This window comes from Phlebotomus papatasi, chromosome 2 (assembly GCF_024763615.1).
Source record: "Phlebotomus papatasi isolate M1 chromosome 2, Ppap_2.1, whole genome shotgun sequence".
Taxonomy (NCBI): Eukaryota; Metazoa; Arthropoda; class Insecta; order Diptera; family Psychodidae; genus Phlebotomus; species Phlebotomus papatasi.
Window position 1 is genome coordinate 6,457,388 of NC_077223.1, and position 24,983 is coordinate 6,482,370.

The 24,983-nt window shown below is 33.7% G+C and overlaps 1 protein-coding gene across 3 annotated transcripts in view; it reads right to left on the minus strand.

Annotated features, from left to right (window-relative positions):
* Positions 1 to 5,713: 5,713 nt before the first annotated feature.
* LOC129802288 (probable ribonuclease ZC3H12D) overlaps positions 5,714 to 24,983 on the minus strand; it is a 65,343-nt gene continuing 46,073 nt past the window's right edge. For 2 of the 3 annotated variants that reach the window (XR_008751783.1, XR_008751784.1), the window contains exons 2-6: positions 16,893 to 17,600; positions 16,619 to 16,815; positions 11,005 to 11,749; positions 10,429 to 10,894; positions 5,714 to 7,308 (exon numbers count right to left, since the gene is read on the minus strand). Coding sequence is in view for 1 of the 3 variants with exons in the window: in XM_055848003.1 (XP_055703978.1) it covers positions 10,598 to 10,894; positions 11,005 to 11,749; positions 16,619 to 16,815; positions 16,893 to 17,600 (1,947 nt within the window). In the remaining 2 variants the exon portion in view is untranslated. Of the gene's footprint in view, positions 10,895 to 11,004; positions 11,750 to 16,618; positions 16,816 to 16,892; positions 17,601 to 24,983 lie in introns of all 3 variants that reach the window. The other variant, XM_055848003.1, reaches the window with a different exon arrangement.

The window sequence follows — 24,983 nt, forward strand, 5'->3', positions numbered from 1 at the left end:
AATCTTGTAAGATTATCTTTTAAAATTGTATTGAACATTTCATCCTCGGCATTAGGTTCATTAAGTGATTTACTCCACTGTGTTAGTTTACGGAAATTGTTTCGTTGAAAAAATAATGGCACTATCTTAATGTTAATAATCGATATTGCAAAAAATGAAGCAATACAAACAACAACATTGTCTGTCAATTTACTTTCAAAATTTGCAGTAAGGTAAAGCAAGAGTAATATGATAAAAATTGTAATTGAAATTAATGAAATTATTATCACAAAGCGATCGATGATTGATCTATTGGAGATGTTTAAAGTAATCAGTGAAATTCCAAATTCAAGTTCGGGTTCTATTTCTTTGTAAATTTTTTTATGCGATAACATCACTTTATCTGTCATTATGCTGGCAGAAACAGAGAGAAACTGGTATTAGTATATTTAATTTTCACAACTGTTAAGCAACTGAAAGGAACACTTATTTATTTTCATTTTATATACCCACATTTAAGGGTAAACTGGGGAAATTCTAACAAGATTTTCATTTATTTATTGAATATTAATATTAGATTAGGATATTGTTGTGCATGGGATCTACTTATGCCTAGATATACTTGACTTAAGCCGAGAGACGACTTACCGTGTGAACAGACGGAATTCCTACGAGCAAGTGGTAAATTTGCTATACTAGCGCCCTCTGCAAAAGTGCAAGAAAACTGCCCGAACGCGTCCAAATATTTTGAATTTCAAATGGTGATTTTCCGTTGAAGGGTGAAATGTTCAATTTTGTGAAATGGTTTTGCGTCTCGAAAACATCGAGAATCACTGAATTATTCAACAAGGATGTTTTTGTAGGATTTGTATATCCTAGCTTCTTTACTTTCAGACAAAATATTCAGCAAGATTTACTGAAAATGCGATCGGTATTAAAAATATTTCGTCAAAAACAAGCAACATACAAAATTGTAGTCCAGAAGCTGTAATTGAAACTAGAATCACAATTATAATATAAGATACGCCAACTTATATGTTTCTGTTTCATATATCCATTTTCATCTTTTATATACATACAATTCCTGTATAATATTGGGAAGTTCTATTAAAAAAATTATTTTATGCGCTCCAGGGAGTTATTTTGAGGTATTCTAATATAATTTAAATAATATTGAGATGAAATAGTAAATATCTCACAAAAATAATTTTAAATAAGTAACATTTTGTATAGGAATTTGATCAACTTCATTGAAAATCAACTGCAATAATGCTCAAAATGGGAAAAAGCTATCACACTCGAGATAGCTTTTTGATTCCGGAAAATTCCGAAAATTTAATTGGGAGTGTTTTTGAGCAAGTAAGGTATGAAAAACTTGTAAAATCTTCTATAGTGATCAAAAAAAATTTTTTGAAAGCAGATTTAAAACCGAATAATAATAATATAATAATTTTGAAAATATTAGTGTTTCTGGATTGAATTAAATATTCATCAATAATATTTCAGAAGTGGTTTTAATAATTGGAAAGGCAGATCCCATTATTAAAAAATGTAAAGAATATAATAATTTAGAAAGGGAATTTAAAGAATAGTAAGAGCTGTCGAAGTTCACTAACACTATGCAACAAATTGACAACTTTTTTCTGTCTCAGAGGTCTCACATGGTACGTTTGATAGAGTCGAGTCTCCTGATTAAGAATATGGTTTTGGTTTTGCTTAATCACGTCACAATTTTTTTTTATTAATACTTTTATATTTTTTCTGCTTTGCCTTACATTATCCTTTATATCACAGGTTCTAGCGAACAGAATTTAAAAAGTGTGGGTCCATTGGAAAGGTCATTAGTTGTGCTTCAATTTTGAACATTACAAAAAACTTTGTAAAACCACTCCTTCAGGGTGGAAAATTGGAGTTTCTCTAAAAACTGCCAAAAAAAATGGTCTTAAAGTGAGGTTTTAAAAATTTGTATAAAATAAACTAAACAAAATATTAAAAATCCATTGACACCAGGCGATAGGCAACACTCAGGACTACAATTTTGTTCATAGAAGACATCGTGCTATAATCACTCTAAATGCCTCATTTGTTGGTTTTTGTCATTTTCCAAAAATATGAAGTACCTATTTTAGAGCAAATTCCCTAAACATTTCTGAGAAAATATCTTTTAAAACTTATGTGAAACATATATAAATATTGAGATTCTTCTTTAAATTGATCGGGGGACCATCAACATAATTTTCATTTAAATCCCCAATCAACATTCAGCCGCAAGAAGAAGCCCCTAAACTCCTTTTGGGATGCTCTTTTATGATAAGTAGAAAAAGTATCAGCGGACATTTCGCGAACATATTTCAATGACTTTAGATCGTACTTTCACTTAAAATTAACCTCTACTAGAAATAGTATTAGATGGATGGATAGAAATAAATAGAAACAAAAATTGTATTCTTAAAAGTTAAACTGAGAGCTTCGTATTGAGGGTTGATTTGGGATGTAAATGAAAATTATGTTGATGGTCCCCCGATCAATTTAAAGAAGAATCTCAACATTTAGGTATGTTTCACGTAAGTTTTAAAAGATATTTTCTCAGTTATCTTTAGGGAATTTGCTCTAAAATAGGTATTTCATATTTTCGGAAAATGACAAAAACCAACAAATGAGGCATTTAGAGTGATTATAGCACGATGTCTTCTATGAACAAAATTGTAGTCCTGAGTGTTGCCTATCGCCTGGTGTCAATGGATTTTTAATATTTTGTTTAGTTTATTTTATACAAATTTTTAAAACCTCACTTTAAGACCATTTTTTTGGCAGTTTTTAGAGAAACTCCAATTTTCCACCCTGAAGGAGTGGTTTTACAAAGTTTTTTGTAATGTTCAAAATTGAAGCACAACTAATGACCTTTCCAATGGACCCACACTTTTTAAATTCTGTTCGCTAGAACCTGTGATATAAAGGATAATGTAAGGCAAAGCAGAAAAAATATAAAAGTATTAATAAAAAAAAATTGTGACGTGATTGTGCAAAACCAAAACCATATTCTTAATCAGGAGACTCGACTCTATCAAAAGTACCGAGTGAGACCTCTGAGACAAAAACCGTGTTGCATAGTGTAATAGGAGTTATAGCCGGAAAAAATAAAATAAAATATTACTTTGAAATAAAAGAAAAATATTCTTTTTATCGTTCAATTTATTGAAAATAGAGTTTTAAAATCTTTTACAGACGTCTTCTTTGGAACAATGTCCATTCAATTATTATACAAATAATCTTTATATTTATCTCTGTTCAAATTTGCTTCGCTGCTTGGTCTGCCGGGGATATGTCTATCATTTCCTTCTAAAACATCAACGTTAATTTGCTGCATTATTCCAGAGACTTTGTCATATTAATAATTGAGTGTAAAAGACAACACGTAATATAATAGAGCTATTTTATTAAAATAAAGTACGTGAAATATCTTCCAAATAGACATTCCGTTATTTATATTCGAAAAAAAAACACAATTTGAAATTCAAATCTTCGGAGCATTTTCGACATTTTACCATCGGAGCAGATGCGTATAACCCACAAACAAGTTCGTAAAAGTTTGTACTATTTTTACAAACATTTAACGCACAAAAAATATTCCTAAAATTTTGTCGTTTGTTCGTAAATTTTTGTTTTTCTAGCATTAGATGACATCAGATAGTTATGTATATGTTTCAATTCCAAATTATAGGCTCCCAATGCTCCCAATAATTAGGCTACGATAAAATAATGAAGAATATATTCTGCTTAGCCATCTTTTTTACTTTTTAATTCATCAAAGCATACTATTTTGCCCGTCTTGTCCCTAGTTATTGAACAGAAGTAACTGCTTTCCAAGAAATCAAGTCTAACACATAGGTTGTAATATTACTACAGAAGGAGCTTTGAAATTATATTCGTTTTATAAATTTTTTAATTTCTAGATAGATCTATTTCATATATTATTAACACTTTTCCACAATATATATTTTATTACATCTTAACCTACATTTGATTGACAGTTAAAATTGCACTGAGTCCATGTGTATAATTATGTATTTATAAATAATTTATGATGAATTTTTTTCCTTAGAGCCCATGTGTTTTTATAGAATGTACATTTATAGTGATTTACTTAATTTTATTTTAAAATTTAAATAAATCCTAATTAAGTAATTTAAAAAATGTCTAAGTTTCGGTATATATACCTGACGTCTGTAGAAGATAGAGTGATTACTTAGAAAAGAGACTCTGTCTAGTCTAGATAGCGTATTTATCAACCGATTGGGACAAGTTTAGAATTGTTGGAAATTTATTGAAATCCCTAACAGTTTATTGATATTATTACAAAAGAAGACTACGAAAATGAGGGAGCCAGTATCACCCAAATCCCGATTTATGTGTGAGTTCTGGCGATTGGTGACTCGATTTGTCGCAAACAGACTGAAAGCCATCAGATCGGTTGCCTCTATTTTTGTATTCCCGGCATTTTGTAGTCCCAAATGACGGATTCCTGATGCACAGCCTCAATTAATTTGACTACGAAATTCTAGAAGTTTATGAACGAATAGGGTAAGTGTGCCAAATTCCGGCCAGCTTGCAATTTCGGCCACCTTGTTTGTTCCTCAAATTTTCATGAACTTTTAGTTTTTACATACTCTAGAGATTATACAATGCAAAAGAATAACAAAAAATGTAGCTTCGACAAACGAGATGACGTGAATAAGATGTTGGAAGAATTCCCGAAGGGCAAGGAACTATGAGAATGAAGGTGGCCGAAATAGGGCACCAAAGATATGTCTATATTTTTATTCATTTTCAAATGTATTAAGAATGAAGAGTAAATAAAGACGGTAAACTCTTTACAAGGTTCCAAGCAACACTTTTACAAAATAAGAAAGAATAAAAAAAAATCAATTTGTATTTAAAATATTACATTTCAAACTCGAGACTTTGACGCTTCCATGCAACTATGCCGAAATTTGGCACACTTACCCTATATAAAATGTAGATCGAACACATTTTTGTTTAAATTTTTTCTTACTTATCTTCTTGATCGATCTTTTTTAATGTCTATTGTCCTTTCTCTATCTCGTTCGCGATAAATAATAGGTATTGGAACTACTTTTTATAATAATTTAATCACTAATAAACTGGTGGGAAAATTGTGGCGCAGAAACCACCCGGGTAACTGCAATAAAGTGTTACCCGATGAAAATTTAATGAGCAAATGTTGCTCATTATATTGCTCATTAATTATCAATCGTATGTATCCTAATTTAATCTATTTAAACCAATTTTTGTGACCCGAGTCCACTTTTTTTATCACTGAATGAATCAATTTCTAAAAGCTCTAGATAAAAATTGCACATTAGGACACATATCAGCAACAATATGAATCACATTAAAATTTTAATGTGAAATTATCTAGTGTGATACCATGGTAAGGCTCAATTTTATTTAAAAATAGGTGAAAAAACCCATTTTCAAAGGTACCAAACTTTTCCTTAAAGCAATTTTTTTGATCCAAAATTTTATTTCACGCGTTTTACGTACTATTTACGTAATTACCACACTTACCGTAAGTAAACACGTCAAGATATAAATTGTGTCCACAAAAAGTTTCTCCATAAAAAACTGGAAAAAGTTTGTAGAAAATTAGACCATAAAATAGCTTTAAGTGTGCTATCAGTGTTTTTTTTGCACTAAGAATAAAACTTCAATATTTAACACTTAAAATATTACATATATTTTCGATATTTTATATCTTACAACATCATATAATGTTTCATGCATAGCATTTTTCCATGTATCTGAATTTATATTTATATTTTCATTTTCTTCCTAAAAATTTTCAAATATTTCCTTTTTTTTCTATTTATTTTTGTTTCCCGTGAAAATATATCTGTGTTGATAAAATTCACTCCTCGTCTTTCAGTGCCCAAATCTTCTTTCATTCCTTTTCTTCCTTTTGGGATCATCAATACCAACAATTTCTTCTGTTTTAACAAACAACTTCACAGGATTTGGGGACATTGAAGATTTTTTCAGGAAAGAAATTTTTAGATAATTATGGATGAGTGTGCCTATTTTTTTTTTAATAAACTATCGTGCATTCGATGAAGTCTACCACTTGAGGATTGGAGGAAAGGACGATGATGAAGAAGAAATTAAGAGACACAAACGAGGAACTTGATACATAGTATCAAACAATTTGAGGGCTTACACTAATAAATGTTTACACTTTCTTTCACATCAATGTCACGTTAATTTTTCTTCAATCTTTCAACTCAATTTTTTTAAGGAATATTTGCTTAGATTTTATATTGCAATCATTCCTTTTGAGAGACATTTAATGTAACAAAATTATTGGAGTTTTCTCATTTTATGAAAATCATCATGAGATCTTATTTAAATCTCCTACGCAATTTTCTGGCCATTGAAGTTTTTATTTATTTTTTAATTTGAGAATTTTATTTCAAGGATCATCTGTCAATCCTTTCAATCTCTTTGATTGCCTTAAGGCCTCTACACATTGGGAACAATTTTTATCAAAAATTGCATTTTTGACAGAATTTTGACGTTTCTGCCTACAGCACTGCAGCCAATTTCCTTCAAAAAAGCAATTTTTGACGAAAATTGTTCTCAATGTGTAGACCCTTTAGTCAAAAATTGTTCTAAGTTATTTTTTTTTCTTGTTCATCTCAGTAGAACAGCACAAATTGCCACTCTCTTTCTTGAGAGAGTGGAAAATGCAGGATGTTGCAGGAGAAAAATTTAAAATAACTGTCAGTTTGAGCCAGTTTATCCTAGACTCAAATCATTCTGTCATCTTGATTCGAATCAGGTATAACAGTTTAGCAAAGAAACTCAAAATCAAGTACTATCCACATGATCCACATGTCACTCAAATATTTCATTCCCCAAAATATTTAGTCACATGTGGAAAATTCAAAATAATTCTGGGCATTTGTTTTTAACTATACAACAATCACTTTTTTTTTTACTTAAATATTTTCTATCGCATTTTCTTTTGAACTACACATTTACCTAAGATTTTACCTCAATAGTTATCTTTTTGTCTTGTAAAAGTTTCATCAATTTTTTTTTTACTTAAATTCATCTGTCATCTTCCGTCATCTTGACACGATCAGTACAGTTAAATCTAACTATATAACAGTTTTAAAAAAAAGTGTATATAAAGTCAAAAGCTGCTGCATTCTTTTCACATGTTAACTTTTACTTCAATATTATAATTTATATTTCTTTTAGGATGAATGTCTCTGATCTCAGTGCGGGAATCAAAGTAGAAGAACAAAACTATAACAATAAAATATATTATTGATAAATTGAAACGAGAACTTTCTTTAAATATTTTCATCAAGTATAAAATCTTTTGTTCTAAATTCAAAACATTTCTTTTCTTCCTTCGTAAATAATGTACTAACACTGAGCCAAAGGGAGTTGCATTTATGAAACAATCAAAAAGCACTTACAAAATTTACTCCAATATGAAGTTACAATAACAAAAAATTCTGGTTCTTTCAATTAAATTATTCCTTCTCAACAATATTCTTACTCTCAGAGCTTTTAGAAAGCTCAGACCAAACCAAAGTCTCTCCAAGTTCCTCATTTTAAGGACAAACTTAGGGAGCTACTTGACTTAGCGATCAACTTAGTTTGCTACAAAAAACTTTGAAATCTAACTAAGAAATTATGTTTTCTTAATTTGCCATTTCCATTGAGAAATTTCTCAACAAATTTGTTAGAAAATTTTCAACTCCATTTAAAAATGGGTGCTTTTATGTGAAAAAGATCAATATGGTTGAACTTTTTCGCATAAAAGCTTAAAAATAAAAATTGGGAACAGTTTTTATACTACTCTTCCCATCGAGTACAGCACCATCCAACGGAGTTTCTTCTGACACTTGCGTGCCAGTGAAATTCAAGTAAATTGTGGATTCGATGGGTTCCCTAATGGCCTCTACACATTGGGAACAATTTTCGTCAAAAATTGCATTTTTGACAGAATTTTGACGTTTCTGCTTACAGCGCTGTAGGCAATTTCCTTCAAAAAAGCAATTTTTTGACAAGAATTGTTCCCAATGTGTAGACACCGTGAAAAAGGTGCTTTCAGTGAAAAAATTTCCCTGTGTGTACGATGCGGTGTGCCCGAAACTTTGATTTACGGTAAAAAACGGGCAGAGTGTCAGAAGTGTGTCAAAAAAAGTATCGTTGCTGTTTTAAAGTGGTAATGGTTACAATTTCCCCTCATTATCTTTTTCCCTGTCATATTTTGCATACCAAACGCTTAAAGATATCCTTTAGCAGTGATTTCACGAAGATTTTGATTGCTTCCATTCATTTTGACCAAAAACATAGATCGCAAAACAATCAAATGTCAACGAAATATTCAGATTAAAAAATGGGCTTTTTTGCGAGCTTTTGTGTGAATTGAGAATTACAAAAATGTGATATTTTTCTCAATTGAGAAATGACCCATAATGGTGCTAGTCCGAGCACTTTACTGTTCCTAAGTGTTTCTGCATTATCGATTTTTCTTTGTATTAGTTCCTATCTCAACTATTTCAAAACTAACAAACAGTCATGACAGGAACCAACCACAAAAGTCGATAATGCAGAAACACTTGAGAACAGTAAAATACTAATAAAGTTGTTCCTTTTTTATCGGAATAGCACCATACGGTACCATTACGTGGTAGCACTCTTCTTGAATAATCCTTTTGTATACTTTCAATTTTATATTGTCAAATTTAAAAATTTTACTTGAAATAAAGATTGAACTTGAAAATTCGAAATTTTGTTTGGAATTCTGTTTACATTTTAACCAAGACACTTTTTCAAAACCCAACTCCAGATGTGAATGTGAAGAATAGTGTCTTGGATAAAAGGTAAATTGAAATCTATTTGCTCAAAAAGTCGTTGATGTTCGAAGAACTCAAATTCATTTTCGAATTTTCATACTAAATTTTCGAACAAGGAGGGGAAAATTTATCAAATAATCACACTAAAAAGTTGGCAAAAGAGTTACTCGGTGATTCTGGAGTGATTAAATACTGGGACAAGAACAGTAAACATCGTTGTTCTGTTTTTTTTTCCTCACAAACAATGTGAAGACCGTCACATTTTGAGACTTGAGCACTTCGAAATTCCACCTTGCGGAATTATCAAGAAGTAAGAAAGTTTCATTTTTGGCTTTTCAAATAGCTTTTCGAATGGCTTTTCGCTTTACCAAACTCTACTTCTGTACGGAAAGAAACTCAATTTCGAATTTTCAAACAAAATTTTGGGAAAATACATAAAAATCAGTATACCGTACCAAGAAGCTGTTAAAAAAATACCCAGTGGTTCTGGTTAAAATGGGAAATCATAATAGAATACACGTTTATAGTGTCATTGCTTTGTTTTTTTTCTCACAACAAAGTGATAGCTGACACTTAACATATTTCGGAATTCGAACTTCAGCCACCACGCGGACGAAACGTTAAGTAAAATTGTCTTTTTTCTTTGGGTTTCCACTCAAAACCGATCCTTCAGAATGGCGCAAATGACTCTGATTTCGAAAAACTTTATATTCCTAATTTTCCGGCTATCCGGTTACCACCAATATTTTCGAAACCGTTTTTCTAAAAAAAAAAAAAAAACAAGACGTAAAAGAAATAAGTGTCCCTAGATAATGTTTTATTTTTATTGGGGGTCTCCGAAGATCGAAAGTTAATATCTTTTACGGTATGACTTCTAGCTTGGTAGCAAGTTAAAAAAAAAACGGATTTTATGCTGCGCTCTTTTTGGGTTTGAGCAGTAAAACAAAAATGCAATCACTGAGAGAAATCCAAAAAAGTTAAAATAACATTCCAGGAATGTTAATTTTACCTTGCAGTATTGATCCGAAATCGGTGTAAATATTACCCTTTTTAGAGTTACCCTTCTTTCATGTTAATTTACCCTTAAAAAGTGTAAAATTAACATTAAAAAATGTTGATATATTTTTACACCTCAAAAGTGTTAAAGTTATGAGGAAAAAAAGCTAATCGCAGCCCCGTTTTTTTCTCAGTGATGTTAATAATCATTTTGAAGTCATGATTCACTTTTAAAATAATTTTTTAAGCCAAAGATAACATCTGACAGTTATCCAAAGCTTCTGAAATAGATGATCCTCTTCCCTGAAAAATGTTCTACGTTAGATGGCGCTGGCGGTTAATCTCCAAGCATACTGATATATCATTAAAAAACTCTCCAAAATCTTTTAACTTGATTTTCATCATCCACTTTGTCAAAGCTAAATTGCAAACGAAATATATCGCCAAGTTAAGTAATTTCCTGATTAACGAAGAATAAAATGTCATTCTATACAAAAAGCACTATTCAATTTTGTGCGTGTCAATTTTGAATTGAAACATATATTAAGTAAAATCTCACCTGATTTTAAGCATCATTTCTTTTGCCAATCACATCTCCGTGCAATGGAAATTCCTGCTGTGAGGAATTTTGCCAGAAACTGTCACATGGGGTTTGTTTTCTTTCCTATTTTCTTTCTTTTTTTGTTTGGAAGATGGTCTTCTCTCAGTTAATTTTTTAGAATATCAATTCACATCTTGGGAAACATATTGAGAATGGCAGCGCAGATTTTTTGTGGATTCGTCTCATCCGGATACATCTGCATTACAATCTTCACTTGATCCTCGGGAAAGATGCTGGCTAGGTGATAGTGCAGTCGACGTCGCTGATCAACAGCTGTTGATGGTTGTGGAGGCGAAGAACCAACTGGAAGTCTTCGCTGTTGCTGCTGCTGTGTCCAGAGATGAGGCTCAGAGGACGACGCAGGTGGAGGTCCTCCGTGCCAAGGTCTGGCTGGATCTGGCGCTGAGGCATTCCTCGTGACATTCTGACAAAGAGAAATAAAAATATTTGATGTGTCTCGGATATTTGATCAATGTGTGTCTCGGCTAAAGAGCGACCGCTGAGTGTCTTTGCTAATATCCTTAAAATTTTTACCTGATGCAGATCCCATTGAGTTGGGCAGTGTTGTGTACGTGGTCCACTGAGGGAAGGTGCCACTGGTCTATGGGGAGAATGGGCGGGCTGTTGTTGCTGCTGCTGTTGTCCTGCTGGTGGACAAATACCTCCCATTCGCTGAATCTGATAAATTCTCGGATCACATCCAGCCGGATTGAGTGTCAGTTGCCTCTGCAGCTTCCTATGCAGATTCACACTGTCGCCATCGTCCTTACTAGTGGCCCCAGCACCCTGCCTCACCCACATCTGCGCTCCCGGATAGTGCTGCTGTCCCCCACTTGGAAAGCCCTCTCGCGGCAAATTCTCAATACTGTGCGACTTGGGAAAACCCGTGGGATCCCAAGTAGCCTGACTGGGAGTCGCATACGGCATCTGTGGCTGTTCCATTACGCCAAACTGAGCTTGGGGTCCCGATGAACTCGGAACCGCCTGACTTGGACCCTCGGAAACACTCGAACGCGTCCTACTCAGTGGCTTCCGGCGACCGTCACTGCCAACGGGACTAGTTTCTCCACTGCTACTCAACGGAACACTCAGTGATTTACCCTGGACGGGCTGACGATTCTCTCCAGGGCGCACCGGCAAGTGTCGGGCAGCATATTCCGAGAGTCGTTCAGTGACAGACTTATGAGGTCCAGAGCCTCGTTCAGGATGACTATACTTGCATTTGTTGCCATACGTGCACTTCTTGCCATACGGACAAGGAGGCGGAGGTTCCCCTTTTCTGTTAACCAAAACAGAACAGTTCATTCACATTATCTTTCTACATTACAGTATCTTACTGTATCTTTTTTATTTAGTTATCATAACTAAATTAGATTAGTAACGGGTACTATAACATATTAGTTCCAGTAACTAATTAAATGTGGTTGATACCCATCTTATTGGCAGTAATAACTATGACTGGTATGCACCGTAACAGCTGATTCATTAAGCTTATTTATTAATTAATCAGAAAACCTATTCACAAACACAGAAAATGACGTCCCAAAAGCTCTGTTAATAAATGAGTTGGTTTCCCCTATCCACCGCCCGAGGACAAGACTAACGCTGAGAAAAACTTGAGAAGTTTGTCAATTTAAAGAATTTTGTACATTTTGAAGCATTCAAAAGATTATTTTTTGGGTTTATTTTACGTCTTTTTACTGTGAGATGTTGAAAATCTTAGTAATGATGTATGAACATTTATTTTCTTTTTGGGTTTCGCAAAGAAAGTGTTACTAATTTGTAGAAGAAAATGTGTATTCGTTTTTGGTAACACAGGACCCCTCTGGAATTTTTTACACTAATATTTGACAAAAAAAAAGTGATGAATAGTTAGAAAATATTATAAAGCAAGATCAGAATAAACGCAGAATTTAAAAATATTGATAAATTAATTGAAAGAATTGTTAAATCTTTGGTAGATAAAAATCAGTGCCTAATTCTTCAAAAAAAAAAAAAAAAAAAATGAAAAAATAGAGGCGAAAATTTATAAAAATTTACAGTAACTATAATATTATATATAAGAAGAAATCTGACCATTGTTTCTCAAATAAAGTCTGTGTTCGTGTTTAATTTATTTATTAACGAATAAATAAATCAACTGGTTACTGTGCATAAGCCCCTATATCATATTAGTTGTCGTTACTATATAGCTAGAAAAAGCTTCAACACATAAGTAAAAAACCACTCTTTACTATTGAAAAAGTTGTCAGAACTAAAATTAATTAGTTGGGATATCAATTTCATTTAGTTGACACAAGAAAATATAATTTTATGAAACCATTATGAAATAATAGCACGTAAATATTGCCTTATGTTCTCACTACTAATAAATTTATTATGAGTAAAATGTTTTAAGATTATAAGAACTATTTAAAATAGATTTTATAATAATCACCCGATCAACTACAGTAGACTCTCTCTCAATCGGGAATATGGGGCAAAATGTCATCCGATATAGCGATAGAATTGAGCGTCAAAGCCTTTGTAAATTCCACAAAAAGCGCTCAATTATAAAGAATCACAATAAATTAGGAAGAACTACAGCGAATTTGATACCTTCATAATTAAACGTGAAAATTGTCAACAAAATTTTCTGCCCGATTGAAAAAGAGGCGATTGAGTGAGAGTTTACTGTACATTTCGTCTATAAGGTAAGGTACTCTCTAGTCGGCCGTTTAACAAGTCGGCCACTATGTGTTCTTCAAGTCGGCCGGTGGAATTATTTATTCATATTATATAATTTTGCAATAATATTCCAGGAGTTTTATAACATCATAAGGTCAATAATTGTATAAATAACACAAATGACCGAGAATACAAATGAAATTAGACACAAAACATTAAAAAAATTATTAAAAGTCAGAGGATTCAAATTTACCTTAAGCAATATTGGTCATTTTTCAGCATATTTTGATGTTCTTTATAATATTCACGACATTTTTTCACTAAGAGTTATTCGATTTATTACCTGTACAGATTACTTTAGCAGTCAAATTTTGAGTCAAACCGCAAGTTGAGAACTTTAACTAACTCACTGTGCAATAAATTTATTTTCATTATTGATAAAAATATTAATTTTCTGTCTTAAATGTGAAGGTGTGAAATTTTAAAGCCATGTTCCTCAATTCGGCCGGCTAAATAAAAGAATAAAAAGAATTTTTCCCTTACAATTTTTTGTTTTCTTAAAATTACTATTCTTCAAAGGTTTTCTTTCTTTCTTTCTCAATATCCTTTTCTAGTCCGTAAAAACGTTACGGGCTTTTAAAATTTGAAAAATGGGTGGCCGACTAGAGGAACCCCAGGTGGCCGAGTAGAGAAACGCTTATATTGAAGTGGCCGAATTGAGGAACACTCTACATTTTTAAAACATTTTAATTTTTTAATAATCTAAAATTATTTTATCTCCAAATAAAGTGTACAATCAGATGGACAAAGATCTATACTACAACTTAGGGTGAAAATTTGATCAAAACAGGCAAATTAAATGTCCTTTTACTAAGTTCCTTAAGTGGCCGACATACAGCCCCTTACCTTACATCACTTTCCGCTCATACTACGCTATCTCTCTGATTTTGCCGTTTGAGTCTAAAAAAAATGATTTTTCCCGATAATGACGCTGTGAAAGTACACAGACACGTACTAATATGATCGCTTTTATTCAATTATTTCATTTAAAGTCAAGGGTGAAATGATAACTTTAGCTCTCGCTAGTATCGACTCGATACTATCGAATCTCTAGTATCGTTAACACTTGGAAGGACCCTAGTGGCAGCCGCTGCCAATTTAGTTTTTAATTTAATTTTTTATAGTGAAGAATATATCATTTCGCCTGGAGGCCTAACTGAATGCGTGCAGAATTTATCTGGCTATTTTTTCATTATAAAATTTTTAATAAAAATTAAATATGAATGTAAATATATTGCAAAAACAAAAAACTGCACTCGGAAGGACCAAGTGGCAGTTGCTGAAATAAGCATTTTATATGGGAGTTTGACGTTCTGCATATGTAATTTTCTTGATTGTTAATGCATAAAAGCCTTAAAACAACAAATTGAAAGTGTTTTTGCAAATTATTGAGAAGAATTATGGGAAATATTGAATTGGGAAATATGTATGAAATATGAATAATTATGGGAATTATTCAATTTTTCTCTTATTTTCCAAAGCTCAAAATCCATTTTGTTAAGCGAAGTTAATAGAAAATAGTTAATAGTATCAACTATTGTTCAGAAAGTAGAATTTTTGCTTTGAAAAATAAGAGAAAAATTGAAACATTCAAAGGTTGCCGCATTCAAAGGCAGACCCGTTTCCCTTTACTCCATGATTCTGATAAAGATGAAAACATCGAATGGATAAAAATCTTTAGATACAGTACCCAAGGAGATGAAATTTCTGATTCAGACACCAGAAAAGAACTGACTAAAGCTTCGAATATTAAAATATAAGTAAAAATATCAAAATATTATGTAAAATTCGATAAATGGCAGCGGCTGCCACTTGGTCCTTTTAGTTAGGGTTCTACGAAGTGTTAAATCCAAATGACGAGATGAAATGAGTGTCGGCTCTTCTCGCATTGTCGACTCGTTATTGTGACACTTTGGGACAGTGCAACATAACCTCACTAGTTGCTTATTTTGATTTGCAAACAAAGTTTTTCCAATGATTTTAATTAAAAAAGATGACCCCGGAGAAACGTTTTTAAGAAAATTGTGATATACTGAGGGACTACAACTTTCATTTTGGACGAGGACTACTAAATTCCTGTTAGCCTCTGGTGTTTTACAGTTCACAAAGAGGAGCAGAAGACACGAAGAAAGCAGACAAAACTGTGGTCACCTTCGATAACTTTTTAGCTTTTGAGCTCCTGTTTGTGGCGTTCAATTTCACCACAAGGAATCCATACAAAAAACTCCTAATCTACAGTAGACTCTCTCTCAATCGGGAATATGAGGCGAAATGTCATCCGGTTTAGCGATAGAATTGAGCGTCAAAGCCTTTGTAAATTCCACAAAAAGCGCTCAATTATAAAGAATCACGATAAAATAGGAAGAACTACAGCGAATTTGAGCAAATTAGCTTCATAATTAAGCGTGAAAATTGTCAACAAAATTTGACGCCCGATTGAAAAAGAGCCGATTGAGTGAGAGTCTACTGTACTTTCTGGACAGTGTCAAACGATGCAACTTCACACTTACTTAGTAGCTGCTTCCACTCATAAGCATTTCCCGGTCCGTGTAGTGTAAAGATATTTTTGTAGTTGAATATAATTAATAGAATAAAATATTTCGCATCCGATTTGGCCAATGTTATTTCCATGTTACACCGTGTTTTACGATGGGCACAGAATAAATACTATTTATATTTTATATTATCATTAACAACATTTAATAAAGAAAAAGAAAGTGTAAAAGAGATTTTTACTGCCGAAGAAAACCTTAAACTTTCAATAAATTTCACTTTGAGAGTACAAATCGACAACTTCAGAGCTGTCGATAAATTAGTAGCGATAATTATCGACACTAGCGACAAAAAATGCCCATAATCGACACTCGACACTAGCGATGGGACAATTAGACAGAGTTATCATTCCACTCCAGGTTAAAATTAAAGTTTTCACAAAATTCAACAACTCTCTGACATAATAGAAGTTTGTCATATGGACACTAGGGGCACTAGAGTCAAAAAAATGAGTTCAAAAATAAATAACCTTATTTATCTCAGCTCCTGAGCAACCAATAATACCACGTTCTTTGGCAAAATTATAGAGAATATTCCGGTTTACATTTCACCCATATATCATTTTTCTGTCCGTCCATCTAAATCCTAGATATTTTGGTTTAAATACAAAAATTGTATTATTTCACGAATTTGATTCAAAACTAGTGCATATCGTCCCCCAACTTCAGCTTTAAATTGAATTTGCGTACATTTCGAGTTAGCTCACGTTAAGAATACAATAAGCTGATCTAGGCTTATCACTAGCTTTTCATCTTCTACCATAAAAAACCCAATAGACGGAAATATTCACGGTGTTTTTGACATTTTCTCAATGAGACCCTATTTTGATAAGCCGGCGACAGCCGCAAAAAATTAAAGTCAAACTTACTTTGGCTGAATGCGCAGGAAGTTCTCAAGAGTTGGTCCAGCTCGTCCCAGTGGATCATCCGGAGGCATGAAGCGATCATTTACGAAGGAAAACATCAGTACACGCTCCTCAGACACCTTCTTGAACTCCGAACTCTCTTGCACAAGATCACGATAGTTGTCATTAGACACTACAATTCCGTCATTTTCAGCCGCCAACTGAAAAAAATTCATTGCAACTTAGAACATCCCGCCGAGGTCATTTTCCCTCGTAAATTAGCAGGAAGTAAACTCACCTTCAAGATATATCTGTCATCGTAACAGACCATCCGTTTGCCACCTACAAGACGCGATGGCGTGAACACCAGCATCCTTTCCCGTTCCAATTCATGCAGAATTTCCTGATCCCTGATGGGATTGTCTGGCCTTGAGGCTTCCTTGCGCCACTTTGGCACAAAAACTGTGATATCCTTGTGTCCCCGATTCCTAAACCAGTCCACACAGAGTTTAATGCCCCTACAGGAGAATACCTGCTTGTTCCCATGACTCATGGCCACATTGCTGCCATCGACCACAATTGGTCTCAGTCCATTTGCCGATCCCACTTCTTCAGTCACCTCCGGAGACCCACAAACACCTACGGTCGGCAAATTCTCCCCATGCGGTGGCTCAGCCGCAAAATCTCCACTCTTTGTCCCATGCAACGCTCCCAGCTTTATCAACTCAGCCAGGAGTTCATTTTGGGCTGGATTGGGTCCCAGGCGAGCCAAAGCTGCCTGCACCAAGCGTTCAGTGTAGCCCAGTTTGAGGGCAAACTCTACCCGTGCTGTATACCCTGGAGAACGTTCTGGTGGTACTCCACCACTGCTCACATACTCAGCAAATTCCTGACCAAGTGTATCACTCGTGGTCCTGGATACTTGCTGGTGTGAATCATCGACTTCGCAGTCGGAATCGTAGCTGCTGTCTTCGGCCTCCGCGATGCAAAGGGATTCAATGTAGTGCTAAAAATTGATTTTAAAAAAAAAATTCACATTTCCTAATCCAAAACTTCTGAAACTTTCAATATTGTAATCTCAGGAATGAAAATGAAACCCCTTCAGAAATACCAAAATAACAATATAACAGAGAATATTCTTGGTTGGTGAAATGTGCCACAAAAATGTCATAACAGATGCTTTTAACAATGCTTAAGGAAAATTCTCATAGGGTAAATTAAGCTAATTCAAAACCTGCTCTAAATGGAATTTTTTCTCTATTCCAAATGGAAACGTCACTGTTTTCATGATAAATACAGTACTAAATTATTATATTTATACATTTTCTATACTACAGTTTCATTATTTAGTTAATTTTGTTCCAAATAAAACGAAAATCCATTCATATTCACAAATTTTAATTTGTTAATTTCTCAGAATAATTAAAAGTGTATCTTTTCACCATCGAATTTTTCATCGATCGACCATGTTTTCCAGTGAAAAACAGAATAAGGTGACTGCTGTTTATTCGTTTTGTTTAATATTTATGTCATATTCCTAGCTAATTTTAATTAAATTAAGTGCTAATCTTTATTGTTAACGGTAGGGTGGCAGCATTACTTGTGGCCACTGTCTTTACTTATGGTCTCCCCGCAAAAAACTTTACAATGTCAAAAAATGATTTCGGAAAACCTCAAAATTAAAAATATTTGATGTGTTTTAATAGCAAATCACATTTTTTCGGTTTTCGGAATCATTTTCTGACAAAAATTGCGACATGGCCATAAGTAAAGACAGGTCACAATTAATGCCGCCACCCTACGTGAAGTTTTCAAATGAAATAATTACCTATTCCGTGAACAAAAAGGGTTTTTCTGAAGTGTCTGCAAATACTTCAATAGGAAACCCCGGAAATATAATTTTTTGGAGAGCTTTTTTAATTGTTTTAGATGTGAAAAAAGAAAAGACCAGGAATAAGAACAAATCCTGCACTCAAGAGCAACTCAATAAAGTTTTGGAAGCCTTTCGTCGCGGTTTCTACATTGTTTGTCTCCAATTAGAAACTTTCCCTTGTCTCCATTTGGATTAATTTGTTTCCAATTGCACCATTTTGCACTCATGTATTTTTCTTGTATTTAAGACGTTTTCAAATTATAACTAAAGAATTTTCATTGAACAGTAACATTCTAGAAGAGTCCAGGAGCAAATTTATCTAATTCTCTTCAGAAAAAATTGAAGTTAATGTGTTGAATCTTCTGTCAAAGTCAAAGCGTCTGGAAATGGTTTTGAATTAGGACATTTACCCTAGTACAGGCGAGACTGGGGCAAAATTTGTCAAAACGAAAATTTCAATATTCACTATTTTCTAAAATAAAAGAAACTGAGGCTTGAAATTTCTAGGTAGCGTTCATGAACCTTCTTAAACTTACAAATTTTCAACGGATTCGAGGATGGATTATGTAAAACAAGGGTGTGCAAGAACCGTTTGAAACCGAATAAACGTCAAAATAAGTTTGTTCAGGTGTCAGGTAGCGTTTTGGCCATTGATGCACAAGTTTCACTTGACGCACATCTCTGGTAAAATAAAAAATAATGAAATTTTGAGCCATATTTTTGGAATATTTGGCTTACAGAAAATATCAATACTGATTAGCTCAATTTAAGCACATTTCTCGTTAAGATAGAGAAAAATTATCTTCGACAAAGTTGTAGAGGAATAAATTTTTCCTATAAAAATATGTCTATTTGATATTTTTAACGTTTGCGACAGTAAAACGTCACAAATTATCCGAAGACTGACAAAATTTGCCCCAGAAATTTTGAGAATCTACACAAAATCGACTTTTAGAAAATGATTCGAAAATCACATTTTTTTCGAGATAGAGGAAAATAGTCTTCTGCAATGTTGTAGAGCAGTAAATTTCCTATAAGAATATGCTCATTATAAAACGCTTAAGTTTTCTCAGAGCTCCTGAAAGAATTAAATATGTGTTTTGACAAGTTTTGCCCCAGTCTCCCCTACTTAAATACAGTTAAAACACCCTTTCCTTATTTTCAAATTCAATCTAGAACAGTTGAACAGTAGTGATCCATACCAGTTGAAAGGTTTAACTTTATGAAATTAAGGTGTTTCTATCTTTTACTTCTATAAAGAAACTCTTTATGGGAATAATAAACAATAAACAAAAAACAAAACAAGGACGAAACAACAAAGGACAAAACTCTTTAAGAACAGTTTTGTCCAATTCCTTACGATTTTAAAAACGTGTTGATTTTTCTCTTAATTTATTTAAATCAAAACTTAACCTTGAAATGGTAAGGTTCAATGCCTTTTAAAAAATGTAGAAAAAGCCCAATTTTAAACACTGAGAGAAATCCGAAAAAGTTAAAATAACATTCCGGAAATGTTAATTTTACCCTGCAGTATTGATCCAAAATCGGTGTAAATATTACCCTTTTTAGGTGTATTAGGGGTTAAAGTTATCCTTTTTTCATGTTAATTTTACCCATTTTACCCTTAAAGAGGTGTAAAATTAACATTAAAAAATGTTGATATATTTTTACACCTAAAAAGTGTTAATGTTATGAGGAAAAAATGTTAATCGCACCCTCTTTTTTTCTCAGTGAAGATGCCCCATTTCCCCCCAGACAGAAGACGAATTTTCACTTTAAGGCTATAATTCTTGAGAGCAATACATATGCAATTACAACTAAATGTGAAAAGATTCACTAAGCAGATTCAGTCTAAGCTTTGAGATAAGTACTCCCATTTTGGAGGTGTGATCTTAAGAAAGAAATTTCTTAAGGGGATTGCCTAAAGTCGAGCCTAAACGCTATTACTTGTTTTTTGTGAGTTCGAGCAAGAAAACCACTTTCAAGATAGTTGTGAAGCACAGGAATAACCTCTAGTAAATCCACATCATATTGAGGATGTACATTCTTCCTTGGAGAGTGAAATCTTTGAGGTTTTCTCAAAATTATATGTAAGTTGAAGTTGATGCGAAGAATGCAGGTTAAAAGTTTATTTGAAAGTTAGTTTATTTACATCTTCTAAAAAACAGTTTCTAACAATTTCCTATTCAATAAATTAAGTGGAGGAAATTATCCTGTTCTTTTTAAGTCATAGAATTTCTCGGACACCATCTGTGCAACTTTAAGAATTTATATTAGGGGTAACCAGGACAGAATTATTTCACTGATTTATTACTTTAAGTCTCTTAACAGACTCTTAACAATATCCAAAAATTTTAAATAGAAGCTATTTTACAAAGATTGCTTAATTCGTTACTATTTCACAAAATATCCTGCCTACAATTTAATTTAAAATCACTTCACATTCTGCATTTTCCCATATAAGAGATTCAGTTTATTTTTCCTTGAACTTCCGTCAACAATTTTTTTGTTTAGCATAGCGAAGTCATTCGGAAAAAAATCATCTTTCCTCTCTCTGATGATGGAAAACATTTTTCCAATACAGCACTTGTTGCAAATTGCCATTTTCATACCAACGTTTCACTTTGACTGCTTTTATTGCTCGAATTCATTGTGAAAGCAAGATATAAACTCTTTCTTTTTCGATACCTCGAAATTTTCGTTCAGTATCTTCTAAATAGGTCCATACTTTGGCATTATTTTATAAATTTGACATTTCGTGGGGAAATGACGAAACGCTGCTTGATCGTTTGCGTGTTGTGATACCTAGTAGTCAAACGTCTAATGATAGAAACTTGGGGTTTTGAAGGACGCCCTTACGGACCGTTGAGAACACTTTCGTTTTCTCTTCACAATTATTACGATTTTTCCTTTAATTCTTGATATGTTTCAGAACACATTCGGGCAGACATATCAAAAACGCTTATGACTGTTATACACTCCAGATTAATTAATTTTCAAAGGTTAATCTGCTCTTGGAAGCGTAAATGTCAATCGATTAGGACGAATAAGGGTTTATATAAAAGGTCTTTGAGTCCTAAAGATGTTCTAACCGAATATGTCAACTATATATCGATAGGAATTCAGAAATTCCGGGAAAATGGAATCGGAAAATCCAAATCGATTTTGGATAAAACATTACTTAGCAATTCATTGGTTATTATATGTCGGTGCAACCTGTCAGAACATATCTAGGTACTGATCAAGGAGTAAGGCGATACATAGTGTTGCGAATCTGCTTTTACGCATGTCCTGCCTAGGGGATACTTCATAGTGCTCTTTAGGGGGTGAATGCCGTGCTTATGGTAAATTTAAATTTACCCCCATACTTCATGAGAGCAACTCATATTCGTAACGAAGTAAGTCGAGTATAATTGTATTTCTGTACAGAGTATCGTCAATCAGAGCAAGTGACACTCAAATCATCCTGCTTCATTGTTCATAGTTTTTTTCTGAGTAGAGATAGGAAAAAGTCCTGCCTCCACCCAGAATCGAACTGGAGACCTAGTACCTAAGTCGAGTATATGAGCTTCAAAAGTCAAGTTTGAGCTTGGGTTATCATCTGCAGATAGTGGACGGAAAAATTATTTAGAAACGTTATCAACTGCGCCCGAGTGAGCGCATAAGTTGCTGCAACTATCCTACTTGCGTACCTTTCACCCTGTCCTTCTAGAGCGTGAATTCCCTTTTCTGTGCGATTCAGACTGTACGATATTCCCTAATATTTGTTGTCATAGTGAAGTAAATAAAGTTTTGTTCCGCAAAGCCTCTTCCTCTCAATTCTTATGTTTACCTCCAAGCGGGCTAGATGCCTTGTAGGCCCGGTACACTCAGGTGAGTGATAGAAAATTGGGTAACCAAATCCCGTGAGAAGTCACGATTCACGAACATGAGGCTAACGAACAAGGAATCTGGTCCTTCAAGACAAGGTTGGGAGAGGGGCTAACAACCCCTCCCCGCAAAAGTAAGATTGTTAGGGAAACTCACAAGGAGCTTCGGATAGGACGGACTTTACGACAGCGACCAATTCTACGTTTATAAAGCGAGCTGATGAAGAGTCTCCAGGACTGGAGGAGGTTAGTGCGAGAAGTCCGGTCCCTTAAAGGGGTGTTGCAGCTACCTAAGTAAGTAAGTACTGGTCTTAATTGGTTGACAGTTGACGCTCCCAAGAGCTGATTAACCAGGAGTAGATAACAGTCGTGACCGTTTTTTATGGTTTTGTTCATCCTGACCAAATTGAACGAATCTCAGAGAAGAACATAAAGATTTGACCACCGATGAAAGCTTTAAGACTGAGTTGAAAGCTCTGGAAAACGTTGATGGATTTTCCCTAAGTACCTTCTATTTTCTGACTTGTTGTATAAAGAGATAGTCGACGGTGGTATAGCTGAGCTACACAGTAAAAAAAAATTACAACCACTATCCTTGGTAATTTTTGCACGAGCGCTATGATTGTGAAGTTTGTGTATTGGAAATGTTGTGTATTGGCAAAATTGTGTATTGTCAATTTTATAAAATGGCTTCCTGTCTATAATTTTGATTGTAGAGCAATTTTGTTAGATTTATGTGTATTATGTGTGAAAAGTCTCTGTATTAAACAAAGAAAAAAAGAAATAAACATGAAGAGAGGTGCTGAGACTTGAACCCATAGCCTTTGCGTTGATCGTCTCGCGTTTTCCGGCCGCGCCACGAACTTGCTTACTTCTCTTAAGCAAATGGCCAAGAGTTGAATCGTCAATATTTCTAATTTACATGATGCTTCCTCTGTTTTCTGTTATTACATAATTATTCCTCATTTTTTACGACTGAGGCATATTTTAAGAATCCAATGAATGATTCTAGAAGACAATTAGACAGTTAGAAATGCGAAAAATGACTAAAATCTTAGAAAAACTGCAATAGTAAACAATAAAATTTTGACAGTTCTCACACAAATTTTCCAATACACAAATTTCATTACACAAACTTAATTTTGCTAGCATTATGTTAGTATCGTACTACAAGTATGATAGTAATTTTACAATTTACAACCAAAATGCTTGTGACAATACACAAGTTTTCCCATACACAACTTTATTTCTCACACAATATTTTACTGTGTAGGTTTTTCAGGACAATCTGTCCTTCCGGTGAGCGTTGGAATTCGTTCACCAGAGCTTTCGACACTTATCGTGTCTTCCTCAGTGGTTCTTGGTTTGTCTTTTCTTTAGGATTTTTGTCACTAATTCCTCCACTTTCTTATGCATCAGTTTTGAATTTGGTTAGAAGCGCGCTGACAATTTTCTTATTTCTTTTATACACAGCGAACGGACTGGTACTTGAAATATTCACTTGAAAATTTTTGACGGTTTTATTTTCTGACGGTTTCCAGATCTCTATATAATTATTTTCAGGCCGGTTTCTGTCCCTGAATCCAAACTCCTCAGACTTAGAAAATTCCGGGACGCTGATGACCCAGATTGGCAAATATTCCGAAATTACGAATGCCTTAGCATCCTGAAAATCTTAAGCGAGATTCCGAGATTTTGGGATTGTAGTGTTCAAGGATCCCGATATTCTAGACTCCGTTTTTTTGTATTCATAGATTAATCCCGAGATTGATCTTGATTCTAAAAATAGTCGAAATTCCCAAAACCCTTATTCGAGACCTAGTTTACGTACCGCTTTAAATCCGCCAAACATAAGGAATAGTTAAAAGAAGTCTAATAATTTTAAATAAATATTGTTTGCGAACCTACGAGTTTGAGCATTCCGCAAAGTCAGGATGAGTTTGCCTTTTGTCACCCCTTTTTATCGTTGATGTATATTCCTGGTATTTTCATCTAACATGGACACGAAAACATAATTATTGTGAGTCTGGTCTAAACGTTTTTTTTATCAAACTGCGAGCTTTCCAATATCATCAATCACAGCTGTATATTATTGAAGGGGAAAATTGTATTTTCCATTTACGCATACCAATTGCTTTGAAGTGGAAGTTCGAGGCTTTCATTTTGCACATTCCACTCTGAAGGTATTTAATTTTCTTCAAAACACCCAAACCATACAACCAACAACACATCCCAGTCGGATTTAGAGATTATATTTTGAATTGTTCTCATTCAATTTGCATTGCATCCAGGGAAAATTGCAGCAATATTTTCTATGAATTATTCTGCATTTTTTCAAATAAACTACTTTTGTTTATAAATAAACTATCGCAAGAATATCTAAAGTCAATTTCGATTCTTCTACAGCTCAAGATGTAAGGGAAATCACAGTTAAATCAATCATTTATGGAAATTTTCATCCCATTTATCATCCCATCCATCCCATCTTCTGTCATTCTCCTCCTGACAAAATATCTATCCGTCAGCATCAAAACCATGGAGACTTCCTCTACTTTCTAGAGAGGTAATTTAATAAATATTCACTAGTTTGTGACATAAGTTCCGTAGACAGAATAAATATAACCAGAAAAATTGAATTACGTTAAGG